The 17,041-nt window shown below is 41.2% G+C and overlaps 2 protein-coding genes across 4 annotated transcripts in view; one reads left to right on the forward strand and one right to left on the reverse strand.

Moving 5' to 3' along the window:
• The window catches only part of ptpdc1a (protein tyrosine phosphatase domain containing 1a), a 90,866-nt gene extending 87,303 nt beyond the window's left edge, over positions 1–3,563 (reverse strand). The window contains exons 1-2 of one of the 3 annotated variants that reach the window (XM_064967374.1): positions 3,372–3,563; positions 904–1,213 (exon numbers count right to left, since the gene is read on the reverse strand). The gene's annotated coding sequence lies outside the window, so the exon portion shown is untranslated. Of the gene's footprint in view, positions 1–894; positions 1,214–3,371 lie in introns of all 3 variants that reach the window. The other 2 variants (XM_064967373.1, XM_064967375.1) reach the window with 2 other exon arrangements.
• A 5,965-nt stretch (positions 3,564–9,528) lies between these two features.
• Positions 9,529–13,102, forward strand: barx1 (BARX homeobox 1). The gene is made up of 4 exons (XM_064967128.1): positions 9,529–10,256; positions 11,582–11,873; positions 12,163–12,247; positions 12,417–13,102. Exons 1-4 carry the CDS (start codon positions 10,049–10,051, stop codon positions 12,582–12,584), a joined length of 753 nt encoding a protein of 250 aa, XP_064823200.1. The 5' UTR covers positions 9,529–10,048; the 3' UTR covers positions 12,585–13,102.
• The last annotated feature ends 3,939 nt before the right edge of the window (positions 13,103–17,041 follow it).

Here is a 17,041-nt window from a genome sequence, read left to right on the forward strand (position 1 = left end):
GACCACCTGTCCTAGAGACTCCTGTTCAGACAGATACCAGGACAGAGCTGTGGTTACCTGTCCTAGAGACCTCCTGTCCTAGAGACTCCTGTTCAGACAGATACCAGGACAGAGCTGTGGTTACCTGTCCTAGAGACCTCCTGTCCTAGAGACTCCTGTTCAGACAGATACCAGGACAGAGCTGTGGTTACCTGTCCTAGAGACCTCCTGTCCTAGAGACTCCTGTTCAGACAGATACCAGGACAGAGCTGTGGTTACCTGTCCTAGAGACCTCCTGTTCAGACAGATACCAGGACAGAGCTGTGGTTACCTGTCCTAGAGACCTCCTGTCCTAGAGACCTCCTGTTCAGACAGATACCAGGACAGAGCTGTGGTTACCTGTCCTAGAGACCTCCTGTCCTAGAGACCTCCTGTCCTAGAGACTCCTGTTCAGGGGACGGCTGAAAAGACTGTTGCGGCTGGATGAAGCTTACTGGCCACAAGTCAGAAACGAGGTATGGGCATACAGCAGAAACAGTCCATCCCCTCCAGGATCAAGATCTCTGTTGCCTAAACGGTTGTGTGAGTCATAAAACAAACTATTACCGGAAGTGTGTTTTCCCCCAGGTATGGTACAGAAAATGGTATAAACATCTGGATACCACCCACCCACCCCTAACACACACACACACACACACACTACTAATAGGCCTCATCACTTGCAGTGCTGATCATTGTGGGTGAGACACCTGTTCCTCTGCCTTCTTCCAAAATGCTATCCTTATTTAGTGCACTACTTTAAATAGGGAAAAGGGTTCCATTTAGGACAGACTATTTTTCTTTCTGTATTAATTCATCTCAAACATGAACAGCCAGAACTAGTTAGACCCAGACTACAATCAAGACACATTTCACCTGACGCACCAACTCCGGGCCGTAGTCACCTGACGCACCAACTCCGGGCCGTAGTCACCTGACGCACCAACTCCGGGCCGTAGTCACCTGACGGACCAACTCCGGGCCGTAGTCACCTGACGGACCAACTCCGGGCCGTAGTCACCTGACGGACCAACTCCGGGCCGTAGTCACCTGACGGACCAAATCCGGGTCGAAGTCACCTGACGGACCAACTCCGGGTCGTAGTCACCTGACGGACCAACTCCGGGTCGTAGTCACCTGACGGACCAACTCCGGGTCGTAGTCACCTGACGGACCAACTCTGGGCCGTAGTCACCTGACGGACCAATAGAAACTCTTGTTTTAGTAAAAGAAAACATCAAACCGGTGCAGGCCAAAGGCTTGAATAGGTTCAGTTAGTATTGTTTCAACATTCATCTGATAGCATCTGGTTAATTCATGTTGGGAACACAGACCGGTGTGTGGGTGTAGACTAGCGTTTTCTCCACTAATTTACATTCATTGTAATGTACACTGACTGACAGATCCAGCAGAGACATAGTGAGACAGCAGCTCAAACCAGCCAACTAGGCCACTTCAACAATTCCATAGGTAGCATCCCAAATGGCACCCTATCCCCTGTGGTGCACTACATAGGGAATAGGGCCCTGGTCTGAAGTAGTGTACTATATAGGGAATAGTGCCCTGGTCTAAAGTAGTGTACTATATAGGGAATAGTGCCCTGGTCTAAAGTAGTGTACTATATAGGGAATAGTGCCCTGGTCTAAAGTAGTGAACTATATAGGGATTAGGGCCCTGGTCTAAAGTAGTGCACTATATAGGGAATAGTGCCCTGGTCTAAAGTAGTGTACTATATAGGGAATAGTGCCCTGGTCTAAAGTAGTGTACTATATAGGGAATAGTGCCCTGGTCTAAAGTAGTGTACTATATAGGGAATAGTGCCCTGGTCTAAAGTAGTGTACTATATAGGGAATAGTGCCCTGGTCTAAAGTAGTGCACTATATAGGGAATAGGGTCCTGGTCTAAAGTAGTGCACTATATAGGGATTAGGGCCCTGGTCTAAAGTAGTGCACTATATAGGGAACATAGAAATTCAATCAGCTGCTGACGTCAGGCTGATGTCACATTGGAATCTGACGCTGGTACAATCACCACCCTGTTCTCTACAGGCCTATACACATTCTCCTCCCTCCCACTCACCTGCACAATGCTGCCAACAGCACAGAGAGAGAGAGGAGAGAAAGACTGTCCTTCAGTTCATACATTACCTGATGTTAAGACTGAGAGGTGAGGTACAATTACACTCACTGGATGTAGCATCCCAAGACGAGAGAGAGAGAGAGTAAGAGAGAGCCAGAGAGTAAGAGAGAGAGAGAGAGTAAGAGAGAGAGAGTAAGAGAGAGAGAGAGAGGATGACTCTCTCAGTGCGTAGGATATTGTGCAGTGAGTGGTACTAGTCATCCCCCACTGGGCTTGTTAATAAATAAGCATGCTCTGTCAGAGCTCGGTCTCTCCCACACGTCTGTTGGGGTCTCTAAAGGATTGGTGAGATTCAATTCAAGCGCTCTACAGTGCCACCATTTTACTTGCATAAGCGCCTAAATATTTTGTGTGCGACCGATATTTTTAATTTAGGAGCACCCCAGTGTGCCAAGAAAAACATCACCCAGATGGTAATTGAATGATTACTTCTCTGTACAGCAGCCCCTGAGTGGAGAATACACTGAGCATCGTTTCATGACCTTCATGCTTGCACCATTACTACAAATAAAATGGATTTCTATCTCATTTTTCATTGTGCTCCTAAAAATTGTTCTACTTAAGCGCAGACATGCTCCTTGTAAAAAAAAAGGTCAGAGTAGAATCTTGAATACAGTTATTGTGCCAGCTATGTAGGTCTGGTATGACTGTCAAAACTGGTCTTGTAAAATAAAATAGCCCACTGGTGGATCCCTTGACTGCATTGAGCATCAACAGCCTTTGAGCTGATAGCCCTTAGTGACTGTGCCAGTCTATGCCACTACCTATGGCAATACAGTTAATCCATGGTATTGTTTCAATACAATGCTTTGAAGTAGGTAGAATCTGTTCATGATTGGCTAGCTACTATTCATATGAAATAGTCACAGCCTACTGGTCTGGTTCATGAAAAGATCAACTGACATTCAAAAGGAAGAAAACAGCTAGCCATCTGCTTCCATACTCTGTTCATCCACTGTTAGGCATGATTGCTATTGTTCTGGGGAGGATAGGCTTCATGCTAGTAACTAGCTAGCTGGACACGACAAAACAAACGAGTAACCGTCTGGGATCTGCTAGATAGCTAATATTTGTTTGATTGATTGATCATAGGTAACTTTAGCTACCCACCGTTTTTTTTTTATCAGAGTTAGCTAGCTCGTTACATCCTCAATCGCTAACAGCTAATGTTTTAGCATTTAACTATCTAACGGCTAACAAGGAACTGCAAATACCTTAGTCTTCTCTTTTGATTGTGCTGCTTTCGATGACTTTTGACTGAAGCGAACTCAGCTAAAAGCAAGACAATCGTTCACGTTGCAACACCATATCTTCTTAACCGCTGTTAAATAACCTGTATCTATTTATTTCTGTCCATTGTGAATGAACTTATCCTGCAGGCTAGCTAACTAGATAGCAACCTGACATGTTGTCAAATGAAAAGTGCTGTGCTCATTGGCTGTTCCAGTATCATATGACCACGCCCCGCTTCAGTAGTAGGATGCGTTCCAGGATGACTGCATTTCGGCACTGCGCTAAAAGTGATTTCAAACGAGACGGCTCGAATTCTTTACTGCTCCTGGCAATGTTTTTGCAATTGACTTGTTCACTTGAAAATATAGCGAGTGGTACTCAGATATGTGTTGTATTGGATTTCCCCCAAACCTCACACCTGCCCCATTGACCTTATCCCTGGAATAATCCAAAATGCACCACAAACAGGTATAGAATGGAAAATATTAAACAAACTTGGAAATAGTAGAGTACCTCGTCAATTAAACTAACAATAATTATTGCCATTACAATAAATACTTTTCTATAATTTAATTATCAATGGACAATACGTCACATTCCGTAGTATCAGGACATAACAGATAAAATAATGTGGAAAATATAACCAACACCAAAATGGAACAGACAGACCTAATTCATATCATAGAAAATGCAATGTATTTGCCACATGCACCGAATACAACAGGTGTAGACTTGCACTGCAGTGAAATGCTGAATACAACAGGTGTAGACTTGCACTGCAGTGAAATGCTGAATACAACAGGTGTAGACTTGCACTGCAGTGAAATGCTGAATACAACAGGTGTAGACTTGCACTGCAGTGAAATGCTGAATACAACAGGTGTAGACTTGCACTGCAGTGAAATGCTTAATACAACAGGTGTAGACTTGCACTGCAGTGAAATGCTGAATACAACAGGTGTAGACTTGCACTGCAGTGAAATGCTGAATACAACAGGTGTAGACTTGCACTGCAGTGAAATGCTTAATACAACAGGTGTAGACTTGCACTGCAGTGAAATGCTGAATACAACAGGTGTAGACTTGCACTGCAGTGAAATGCTGAATACAACAGGTGTAGACTTGCACTGCAGTGAAATGCTTACTTACTAGTCGTTTCCCAACAATGCAGAATTTAAAAAGTAAGACATTGGCTAATGAAAGAAGAATATAAGACAATAAAATAGCAATAACAAAGGCCAATGGCGAGATTTTCATACCCCTTGACTTCAATGCCCCTTGATTTTGTTGTTACAGTCTGAATTCAAAATGGATTAAATGTATATTTATTCTCACCTATCTACACATAATACACCAAAATGACTACGTGAAAACACATATATATATATATTTCTTTTTTTACAAGTTTATTAAAATTTAAATACAGAAATATCACATTTACATAATTATTCACACCCCTGAGTCAATACTTTGTAGAAGCAGCTTTGGCAGTGATTACAGCTGTGAGTCTTTCTGGGTAAGTCTCTAAGAGCTTTCCACACCTGGATTGCGCAACATTTGCTCATTATTCTTTTCTAAATTTTCCAAGCTCTGTCAAACTGGTTGTTGATCATTGCTACACAACATTTTTCAGGTCTTGCCATGGATTTTGAAGTAGATTTAAGTCAAATCTGTAACTCAGCCACTCAGGAACATTCACTGTCTTCTTGGTGAGCAACTCCAGTGTAGATTTGGCCTTAAGTTATTGTCCTGCTGAATTAATCTCCTAGTGTCTGGTGTAAAGCAAACTGAACCTGGTTTTCCTCTAGGATGTTGCCTGTGCTTAGCTCCATCCCATAAACATAACACTTTCTATTCAGGACAATACGTGAATTGCTTTGCTACATTTGTGATGTGTTGCAAACAGGATGCATGTATTGGATTACTTTTATTCTGTACAGGCTTCCTTCTTTTCACTCTGTCAATGAGGTTCGTATTGTGGAGTAAGACAATGTTTTGATCCATCCTCAGTTTTCTCCTGTAAGAGCCATTCAACTCTGTAACTGTTTTAAAGTCACCATTAGCTTCCTTTCCAACTGAGTTAAGAAGGGCGCATGTATCTTTGTAGTGACTGGGTGAATTGATAAAGGACAACAACCCTCAGCACACAGCCAAGACAAAGCAGGAGTGGCTTCAGGACAAGTCTTTGAATGCCCTTGAGTGGCCCGGCCAAAGCCCGATTGAACATCTCTGGGGAGACCTGAAAATAGCTGTGTAGCAACGCTCCTCATCCAACCTGATAGAGTTTGATAGGATCTGCAGAGAAGAATGGGAGAATCTCCGCAAATACAGGTGTGCCAAGCTTGTAGCGTCATATCCAAGAAGACTCGAGGCTGTAATACCCAAGAAATGTGATATTTCAGTTTAAAAAATATATATATACATTTGCAAACATTTCTAAAAATCTGTTTGTGCTTCATCGTTATGGGGTATTGTGTGTAGATTGATGAGGGGGGAAAACATTGTAATCCATTTTAGAATAAGGCTGTAACATTACAAAATGTGGAAAAAGTAAAGAGGTCTGAATACTTACGGAATGCACCGTAAATCACAGCCACTGACAAAGCACATGCCTACTAACGTTACATCGTAGCTCAGCAACAAAGAGTGGTTTCATCACAGTAACACATTCAGAGATAGATTTATAGCCATTATTCTACAATAATTAATAGATTTTAAACAATCAATTTCTGTTTCTCATAGACAGGCAATACTCATTTGAGATGAAAGGCGAGTTCCTAACGACTTCAGAAAACCAAGCTAGAGCTCTGTGAGAAGTCCACAGCAATGGAGGTAGACATTTTCTAATATGTATTTTTCCGTTATAAGGACAGTGAAATCTTATACTTAGTCGTTTTATAATTTGTTTATGGAATATTTAGAAAGCTTATCAGTCATTTCAAACCTTATTTATAAAGTGTATTTTAAATTGTTTCCATCTTATAAAAAATGTCACACTTGTATCGTATTCGTACTGCGTACTTGAGTTTGTTTCGTCAGAAGTGACTAGACCTCAGCAATGTGTAACTATTTTCACCCGAAAAGTGAGATTTGAATCTTTCATGGATTATGCAGCATTACTAGTTATTGTTTATGGCCCTCGTGATAAATAATAACTTTTGGGGATTACGTAAATTACATTTTCGATTACATTTAGTGAATGCTACCATGATTACGAATAATCCTTGAATGAATCATGAATAACGAGTGAGAAAGTTACAAAGAAAGTTTCCAAGATATGCTAACCCCCCTGTATTTGTATTGGTGAGGGGTTAGCATATCTTGGGGGAAGATATTTGTGCATCTGTAACTTTCTCACTCATCATTATTCAATATTCATTCAGGATTATACGTAATCATGGTAGCATCCACATTAATGTAGAAAAGTTTAGAAATATATTCGACTCTTATTTACCATAAAAGTGACTCCAAAATGACACAATACATTATTTATCATTAATTTCTATTGGTCACGACCTAATCTGAAACACAAGCAAAACAAACAGCAAATGCATCCACCATGTTTGCGTGCTATGAACTTGGCATCAAATACAACCTTCTGACTACTTTAATACACATATAAGTGAATGTGTCCCGAATAGTTTTGGTCCCCAAAATGGGGGGATTATATACAAAAAGAGCTGTAATTTCAAAACGTTCACCTGATATGGATGAAAATACCCTCAAATTAAAGTAGTCTGCACTTTAACCTCATAGTCATTGTATAATTTAAAATCCAGGCAGTGGTAGAGTGTGGTAGTGGTGTAGTGTGGTAGTGGTAGAGTGAGGCAGTGGTAGAGTGAGGTAGTGGTGTAGTGTGGTAGTGGTAGAGTGCAGTAGAGTGAGGCAGTGGTAGAGTGGTAGAGTGAGGTAGTGGTAGAGTGAGGTAGTGGTAGAGTGAGGTAGTGGTAGAGTGTGGTAGTGGTAGAGTGTGGTAGTGGTAGAGTGAGGTAGTGGTAGAGTGAGGTAGTGGTAGAGTGTGGTAAGTAGAGTGTGGTAGTGGTAGAGTGGTATAGTGGTAGAGTGAGGTAGTGGTAGAGTGAGGTAGTGGTAGAGTGAGGTAGTGGTAGAGTGAGGTAGTGGTAGAGTGAGGCAGTGGTAGAGTGAGGTAGTGGTAGAGTGAGGTAGTGGTAGAGTGAGGTAAGTAGAGTGTGGTAGTGGTAGAGTGGTATAGTGGTAGAGTGAGGTAGTGGTAGAGTGAGGTAGTGGTAGAGTGAGGTAGTGGTAGAGTGGTAGGTAGAGTATGGTAGTGGTGGAGTGGTATAGTGGTAGAGTGAGGTAGTGGTAGAGTGAGGTAGTGGTAGAGTGAGGTAGTGGTAGAGTGTAGTAGTGGTAGAGTGTGGTAGTGGTAGAGTGTGGTAGTGGTAGAGTGAGGTAGTGGTAGAGTGTGGTAGAGTGAGGTAGTGGTAGAGTGTGGTAGTGGTAGAGTGAGGTAGTGGTAGAGTGTGGTAGTGGTAGAGTGTGGTAGTGGTAGAGTGAGGTAGTGGTAGAGTGAGGTAGTGGTAGAGTGAGGTAGTGGTAGAGTATGATAGTGGTAGAGTATGATAGTGGTAGAGTGAGGCAGTGGGAGAGTGAGGTAGTGGTAGAGTGAGGTAGTGGTAGAGTGTGGTATGTAGAGTGTGGTAGTGGTAGAGTGTGGTAGTGGTAGAGTGAGGTAGTGGTAGAGTGAGGTAGTGGTAGAGTGGTATAGTGTGGTAGTGGTAGAGTGTGGTAGTGGTATAGTGTGGTAGTGGTAGAGTGAGGTAGTGGTAGAGTGAAGTAGTGGTAGAGTATGATAGTGCTAGAGTGAGGCAGTGGGAGAGTGAGGTAGTGGTAGAGTGAGGTAGTGGTTCAGTTTGTTATATCTGGAGTACTTCTCCTGTCCTATCCGGTGTCCTGTGTGAATTTAAGTGTGCTCTCTCTAATTCTCTCTCTCACTTTCTTTCTCTCCCTCGGAGGACCTGAGCCCTAGGAACATGCCTCAGGACTACCTGAAATGATGACTCCTTGCTGTCCCCAGTCCACCTGGCCGTGCTGCTGCTCCAGTTCCAACTGTTCTGCCTGTGATTATTATTATTTGACCATGCTGATCATTTATGAACATTTGAACATCTTGGCCATGTTCTGTCATAATCTCCACCCGGCACAGCCAGAAGAGGACTGGCCTCCCCTCATAGCCTGGTTCCTCTCTAGGTTTCTTCCTAGGTTTTGGCCTTTCTAGGGAGTTTTTCCTAGCCACCGTGCCCCTCCACCTGCATTGCTTGCTGTTTGGGGTTTTAGGCTGGGTTTCTGTACAGCACTTTGAGACATCAGCTGATGTACGAAGGGCTATATAAATGGCTATATAAATACATTTGATTTGATTTGGTAGAGTGGTATAGTGTGGTAGTGGTAGAGTGAGGTAGTGGTCGAGTGAGGTAGTGGTCGAGTGAGGTAGTGGTCGAGTGGTATAGTGTGGTAGTGGTAGAGTGAGGTAGTGGTAGAGTGGTATAGTGTGGTAGTGGTATAGTGTGGTAGAGTGAGGTAGAGGTAGAGTGAGGTAGAGGTAGAGTGAGGTAGAGGTAGAGTGAGGTAGTGGTAGAGTGAGGTAGTGGTAGAGTGAGGTAGTGGTAGAGTGAGGTAGAGGTAGAGTGAGGTAGTGGTAAAGTCAGGTAGTGGTAGAGTGGTATAGTGTGGTAGTGGTAGAGTGAGGTAGTGGTAGAGTGAGGGATTCATCTTATTGAACCAAACAAAGAGATTGATGCTCCTCTGGCCATCAGTGCATATTTCTACTCAGGCATGACCTGATTTGTTGATGTATTTGGGTGTGTGACTGAATTGCATGTCTATAAATAGATTCCAAAATATATATTTTTATATTTATTTGATCAAAATGTTTACTTTCTACCCCTAAAAAATGGAACATTCATTGTAAATGCATTTCAAAGACGTATATACGCCATGGGCCCTTCAAATGGACGAGCATTCCTTTCCTTCAACATTGTGCACAATAAATCCTTCTATCTCTCGCTCTCTTTCTTTCTCAGAGTAGGGAGGTAGGCTAATTTGGCCTAACCAAATTTCGTAATTTGTTTAAAGAATTATTTTAGCATGCAAATTCATGTTAATCGATGTTTCCTTCCTCTGGGTCTGAGAGACTGGCTGGTCTGAAGAGAGGAGGGGCATAGAGAGCGTACTCTTATAAACCTTCAACTGCATATCTTCCTCAATCCATAAACACGGCGATGCTCGTCTACTGGTGTAAACAGGGGTACGCTTCATTAGGCTTCTCGATATTGGCCGGAAATTAAACGTGTTGATGAAACGTTTTGGACGTTTGGTTCCATACTGAATTCGAAAGCAAAATTGGGATTCAGCAGCAAAGAAAAAGTTGGAGAAGTTTACGTCTAAGGCGAATAGAAGAAGAGGACGCATCGGATTCTGCAACAGCAAAGGACTGTTATTTACTTCAGTGTCCATTTCAGGATGTTATTAACTTCCTTCATCAGAGTGTCTTCTTCTCTCCCCGTGATCTAGAATAAGGAAGGACGTATTGTTAATGTGAATGCCTGTCTCTACGGTAGAGAAAGACTAAACCCAAGGAGGAAGAAACAGTGAAGCTTTTATTGCGCTCCGCCTTTCCCGCGTGCTGAACTGAACCATGCAGCATCCCTTGGACTTGGGGGCTCACTATTATCCCCCGGAGGTTCACCCCGACCACCGCTCCCACTCACACCGCTACCGAAGCTTTATGATCGAAGAGATTCTCACCGACCACCCGGACCATAAGGTGTCTACCCCGGCAGGGGAGCTGCTCAAGTTCGGAGTACAAGCTCTGCTCTCGGCGCGGCCATACCACAATCACCTGGGTAAACTGCGATGCTTTTGGTACTAGCTTGTTTTTATAGGGGAGATGTAGGCTACTCAACTTTGTATTCAAAATGACTAAAATTATTATATTGTATTTTCTATTAGTCTTTGTTAGTCTTCTCTTGAGGACTGCTTATGGTTTTCCACTCAAAACAACTCGTTCTGTCATAAACCTAATTGTCCTAAATGGCGAGCGTAAAACATTGATTTAAAACATATTTGCATATGATTTACATTCGTTTCCTTCGTATTATTTTCTTATACAAAGTGCACAATCTAGATTATTAAAAAAAATGTATGTCGAAACCTAGGCAATAGGGCAGGCTTGCCAACGGGTTCCTTTGATGCTTCGCAAAATAAGTAATCGACAAAAGTGCGTTGTAGTGCGTGCCATAGCTCAATATTCAACATACTTTTTTGGGAAAAACAAGATTCCAATTCCATTGGACTTTCAACAAGGATTCTATATAGTCATATAAACTGTAGTCTATCGAAATGTATAGACAAGTCTGAGTCATTTGTGAATATTTCCACTCGTGGAGCGAATGGTCACACTGGGTCACCAAACTTCAGAAAAGACGATGCGGGCCGTCTTCTTCTTCTTCTTAACGCAGCCAGGTCTCTACAGGGTATTGGGCTCATGTCTATGTACAATTACCATAGTATTATCATTTTCTTAAAGCTGTTTACATTGATTGGCCATACAATTTGTAAAACGAGGCCTTGTTTATCGAATACCACTATGTTTTGCATATCAGCAGTCATGGGCCATATGAATTTGGCTCAGGGAAATTGTATTGGTGGAGGGAAAAACAGACAAATTCAAACATTTCATGAAGTACATGCATAATAGGTTTGCTTATCAACATTTCAACCAAGTTATTACATTTCTACATTTCCTGACATTGACCGAATTTAGCATTTAATTGTTATTAATTCCAATATAATAAACTATTATAAGCATGATAATAATCAAATAATTACAATTACATTCAACAATTAAATAATTATTATTTGTAGTAGGTCTATGTCTCGTCTAATAGACCTAATAAAACGACAATACATATCTATTACTACTAGTACTGTACTACTCCTTAAATACTTTCATAAGAACTCATAAGAACAATTATTATTTTAGAATTATAGAATAAAATGTTACTGTATTTATTTTAACCTATATTTTACTAGAAAATATAATCATCACGTAGAACCAATTAAGAAAATAGCCAAGTGTGTAGCCTATAGGCGTTGTTAAATGTATTATTTTCGTGTAGGAGTTCAATGGGGGTATTCACATTTATACGTGAAATTGTTTGATTTTCAGTTTTGAAGGCAGACCAATCGGGTATCCTGAAGTTCCCGATGTCACCACTCTCCTGCTCACTGGGATCACCGTTAGGCTCCGCTCTCCTATCCGGGGCTCCGGGGCTCCACGGCGGCTCAGCTTCCCACCACCTCCCGTTGGACCTCCACCTCCGGAGCAAGCTGGAGCACGGCGGAGACGGCAACAGCAAGACCAAGAAAGGCCGCCGGAGCAGGACGGTCTTCACTGAGCTACAGCTAATGGGCTTGGAGAAAAGATTTGAGAAACAGAAGTACCTTTCAACACCAGACAGGTATTTAAATTAATTAAACCATTCAATTGACCTTATTTATCCCCAGGTTGGCTATTATTGCTGTGGGTAAAAGTGACTCGCAAATTATTCAGACATACAACACAATAACATAGGCCTACAATCAGTCATATCTCTCTCTAAGACGGATGACACGAATGCAAGATATTGACACCAATGTAATATATATCTTAACATTTTAGATATTGACTGACATGTTGTTTAGTGCAAGATGTGAAATTGGATTGAAATTAAAGAAAATCTGTGTAATCGCCACTTTGTCCTCATACAGAATAGATCTGGCTGAGTCTCTGGATCTGAGTCAACTACAAGTCAAGACCTGGTACCAGAACAGACGAATGAAATGGAAGAAAATAGTGAGTTCTTATTTCTTATTATGAACAATATGACAAGGAGGCGAGTGGTTTTGATAAATAATAATATTAGTTTACTTGTCCATTAACTTGGTTTTATGGTAGGCCTAAACAGTTTAATTGTAGATTATGTTTTTGTCGTTTTAAAACTTGAATTGTTTCTACTGTACAGGTCCTACAAGGAGGAGGATTGGAATCTCCAACCAAACCAAAAGGCCGTCCGAAGAAGAATTCCATCCCGTCGAGCGAGCAGCTTTCGGAGCAGGAGAGGTCTGGAGACGTCGACCGTCAGTCGGACGGTTCCACCTCGTCACATTCAGACACTAACCAAGAGGAATAATAATGTTGGTGCTCCGACTAACTGACAACTCTCTGAAGACGTTCGCCAGACGTTCATACAGCCTCTGGGATGCGTAATGGTGGTCGACGGTTGAATCGAAGTGCCTTGCCCTTGACTTCGATATTTTTGGCACTTACATAGAGAGACTGATGTTGGCCTCCCGTAGGAGAGGCGGAACTCTATTTTTATTACTAGTATCGTCCTCCAGACACTTCCTCCTTGGGACGAGGTTACTTTTTGTATGCTATTGTCACATCTTCTTTCGTAATCAATGTGTTGTCAATACCTATGCTTCCATCCGCCTCACGCCGAACGAACCGTTATGGAGCGGTTGCGGAGGGAGGGAGGGAGGGACACACATCGAGCAGTAGGTGCACTCTTTCATTGCCTCCATTCAAATGACCCACTTTACACATACGTCTTCTGTTCTGCTTTTGTTTAGCATATTTACATGTTTTATTGGGCTGTGTTTTTATTATAAGGACATTGTTGGATGTAATTAAATATTTTTTCACTTACACTTAATCGTTCTTTTATTTTTTTAGATTGAAAGGAAATTAGACCAAATTTGCTATTTCCTGCAATCACATGAGAATGTTGATGTTGTTGGCAGCTGGGAGGTAATTTTACCCCCAAAGCATTTCCATTCACCGACACATACAGTTTATATTCCAGCGCTGTGATGTAAATCGTTTACTTGCAACATTTTACCAGTGCTAAAATTTCTTGGTAGATAGTTCTAACATTACGCACAATTCTGCATGATATGGAGCTCTGGGTTGAGTCGAACGAAAACTAAATATGACGACCAAACGAAAGAGGAACGTTCAATAATACTACTTTACGGTAATTTGACAAGTATAGTCTTACGCCATTACAGAGGCAACTTCTCGGTTCTTCAATGTGAAGACTCAGAACTGCGATTCTCGGTCTAGAGGCAAATCCAATAGTCTAACAATTAGTGTCGCCACTCCAATTGCAAATGATACTGTCCCGTTGCAAATATTGCAAACATAACTATCTAATCACACCTGTTTAATTAGGAAACAAATAACCATTCTGGTTAAATTACATCTCAACTAAATGCTGGCCTTTAGACTCGGAGTGCATTGTAATTCTCTTTCAACAATGGTGTTACCATAGTGCAGGGAGGGTATGCGTGAAGAACGCTCTACGACATATGTAGTTTTTCAATACAACCGAATAGTGTCCTCTCATATTCCCAATGGGCCCGATTCAGACTTAGGAAATGTATGCTTTTCCTACCCATTTCTCAGTAGTTGGTATTCAGACATACCGTATGAAGGTGTGTAATTGGCTTTGCAGGCGTGGTTCTCTTGCGTGGTTCTCTTGCTCACATTGAATACATTTAATTCAACGGCTGAAAACCATGCCACTTGCTGGCCTATATATTTTCTTGTGGAGTTTTCAGGACATTTATGAAAATCCATCCCTTTAAATTTGGTTTACCTTTAATTTGCTCTACAGACTCACTAGAATATATGGAGTGAACATTCAGAATACTAGGGATCAATGAAAGATAGCCATGTAGATTCTGCTCCATTCCAGCACCGGTTTGTAGATTTAAATATACCTGATCCTGTATATGATGGGGGGTTAGGAAAGTATCTATGTATAATAATAAAAACTAGTTTGGAGATCCTTAATGTACGAAATATATTGATGAATCAACAAATTCCATGGTTTGATTAATCCTAAAAGTTGCCATATTTAATTGTTCAATCCATTAAATATTGGAAGGTGAGAGAAGTGTACAATAAGGGGTCGACCAGTAGTCCTGTACATCTACGCTGATAATCCTCACTAGTCATGGAACTGTGATGCCAATAGTGCAGTCTTTGGGAACCGTGCTCCAGGCTCCAGGTTTAAACCGCTACATATGGTCTGCTGTACCATAATGATTCCCATAGGCCACATGTACCAAATTATTGCAGAAGTTGTAATACGTTAGCCTAATATGATCCACTATTGAATTATTGTTGCCAGCGATTTATAACGTGCAATAGATCTAAAATATTTATAATGTATATTTACAATTCCCTTCTCCAAACAGATCAAGTTGTAAATGACAGTTCGTGGAGAATGGTGTTATTTACAGTGCATGGATAATGGTGTTATTTACAGTGCTTGGATAACGATGTTATTTACAGTGCGTGGAGAATGGTGTTATTTGCAGTGCATGGAGAATGGTGTTATTTACATGGGTAAAAAAATAAGTAGATGCTTTTCCCGCTTGGAACCCACAGGTTGCTCAACATTGTTCATGTTTCTCCTCGCATGTAAATGTGGTGGAATTATGAGGTAATTAAATCAAGGTAAGAATACGGCGTCTCTGTAGACACATCTCCGCCACACCTTCATTCATTCGATTCCCACCCCAAACTAATAGCGGGTGAATAGCATGCTATTCTCATGCTTAAAATAGTCAGAATATGTGTAGAGAGAAATGTGCATAAAATGGAAATTATGTTCTACTTATGCACGCCTAACTAGGGTCGGAATTCCCCCAATAAGAATGATAATCGATGTGCCTCAGCAGAGATCCAGTGTTCCTGACTGGGTTCCGGACCATATACAGTAAGAATAGTGTCCTACTCCTATCGTCCATTGTAGCTAAGGTCAGCTCCACATTTTGTCCGGGTCCAGCAACCAAACAAGTATGTCCCGAATCTTATCAACAAATTCAAACGCCACTAATTTACAAAAAAAGAAGTTGTCTCTTTCAGTCAGACATTATAACCTATAGCTGTTCAAATCAAATCATATTCTATTGGTCACATACACATGGTTAGCAGATGTTAATGCAAGTGTAGTGAAAGGCCTGTGCTTCTAGTCCCGACAGTGCAGTAACATCTCATAAGTAATTAACAATTCCACAACAACTACCTAATACACACAAATCTAAAGGGGTGAATGAGAATATGTACATATAAATATATGGATGAGTGATGGCCGAGCGGCATAGACAAGATGCAGTAGGTGGTATAGAGTACAGTATACACATGTTATATGTGTAGTGTAAGATATGTAAACATTATTAAAGTGACATTATTTACAGTGGCATTGTATAAAGTGACAAGTGATCCATTTAGTAAAGTGGCCAGTGATTTGGACTCAATGTTGGCAGCAGCCCCTCTGAGTTAGTGGTGGCTGTTAGCAGTCTGATGGCCTTGAGATAGAAGCTGTTTTTCAGTCTCTCGGTCCCAGCTTTTGCAGTAGAGAAGAAGAGGCAAAGCTAGAGGTTTCACTCTCGCCAAAATATGTCAAAAATAAGCCCAATGCGTTTCTATCGGCTTATTTTGGATCTAAACTTCTTGCTTGCCTTCATGCCTTTGGGACAGACTCGCATAGTTATGGCGGAGACATGAGCATCTCGTCATATGCATATCTTTGTTTGCAGTCACGTTGCCCGTTTGACAAGATATATAAAAATATAATTATGTTTTACTGGTGACGTTAAACATTTCTCCAATAATTGTTGAGATCTGATATTCTGTGGAGCGCAAGGCGAGGCTTCATAGGCCAATGTAATATCGAGCACATATGAAATCCTTTCGTTCTAAATTCGAGCTAAAGTTAGAGTACAATTAACTGCTTACAAAAAAAGCATGCTCCTGACGAAGAGCTCAAAGTAAGTAAATGGCCGTTTTAGACAGAATAGATATATGGTGATGAGACTGAAAAGTTAGAAGCTGATTTCGCCAACCTTGTGATGCTCTCCATGCTAGTTAGTGCCCATTCAACATATTTGCTGCTTCTTCACTCAATTCGGTATTTAAAGTCTCCCTTCCTGTTTTACATTCCCTGAGACCAACCAGAAATTATTCCCTTGGCCAAGTATTCCCAGCTTTTTATAAAACCGTCACACATTTGGTATCTTGTTTCTGCATGACCACATTTTGCACGAGTACAAAAACTATAGGCAAGCTTCAACGATCTCCATCCGTGCAGCTGGACGTTTTACTTGTCCCAAATGTCCGGCTAAATCATCTCTTTGTCCTACATTTGAGTATTTTAAATGTGGTCCCCCTAATTGTAGCTGTAACAATCTTTGATAAGAAAGGACTGTCTTGATGCATTCGTTTGTATCAAAGTGTGGGATCAATACTCACAATTAAATCTAAACGTTTTGCAAATGTAACAATATAGCGAAAATTAAGATTTAGGTTACACTGTATCCACATATCAGATTGCAACAGTCTCTGAAAGATTATCAAACACGATGTAACAGGAGCATCAACTATTTAGCATCTAACAAATATCGCGGTAGCATTTTTATGTTTTTAGTCGCAGTGACATTGACATTTTCCTCCTTTCAAAGTGATATATATTTATAGTTCTACAAACAATATAACCTCAGCCTAGCGCTGGCGACGCTCTTCAAATAAAGCCGTTTGGTTGAACCACATCACAGGATGATGGCTTTTTAAATGTTT

The sequence above is a fragment of the Oncorhynchus masou genome, chromosome 6, assembly GCF_036934945.1.
Source record: "Oncorhynchus masou masou isolate Uvic2021 chromosome 6, UVic_Omas_1.1, whole genome shotgun sequence".
NCBI classification, from domain to species: Eukaryota; Metazoa; Chordata; class Actinopteri; order Salmoniformes; family Salmonidae; genus Oncorhynchus; species Oncorhynchus masou.

Excerpts from the sequence above, each read along its gene's own strand:
- barx1 (XM_064967128.1), top strand. The coding sequence starts at position 10,049 with ATGCAGCATCCCTTGGACTTGGGGGCTCACTATTATCCCCCGGAGGTT. Across the intron at positions 11,874-12,162 it reads TACCTTTCAACACCAGACAG|AATAGATCTGGCTGAGTCTC; the intron begins GTATTTAAATTA and ends GTCCTCATACAG. Across the intron at positions 12,248-12,416 it reads GAATGAAATGGAAGAAAATA|GTCCTACAAGGAGGAGGATT; the intron begins GTGAGTTCTTAT and ends TCTACTGTACAG.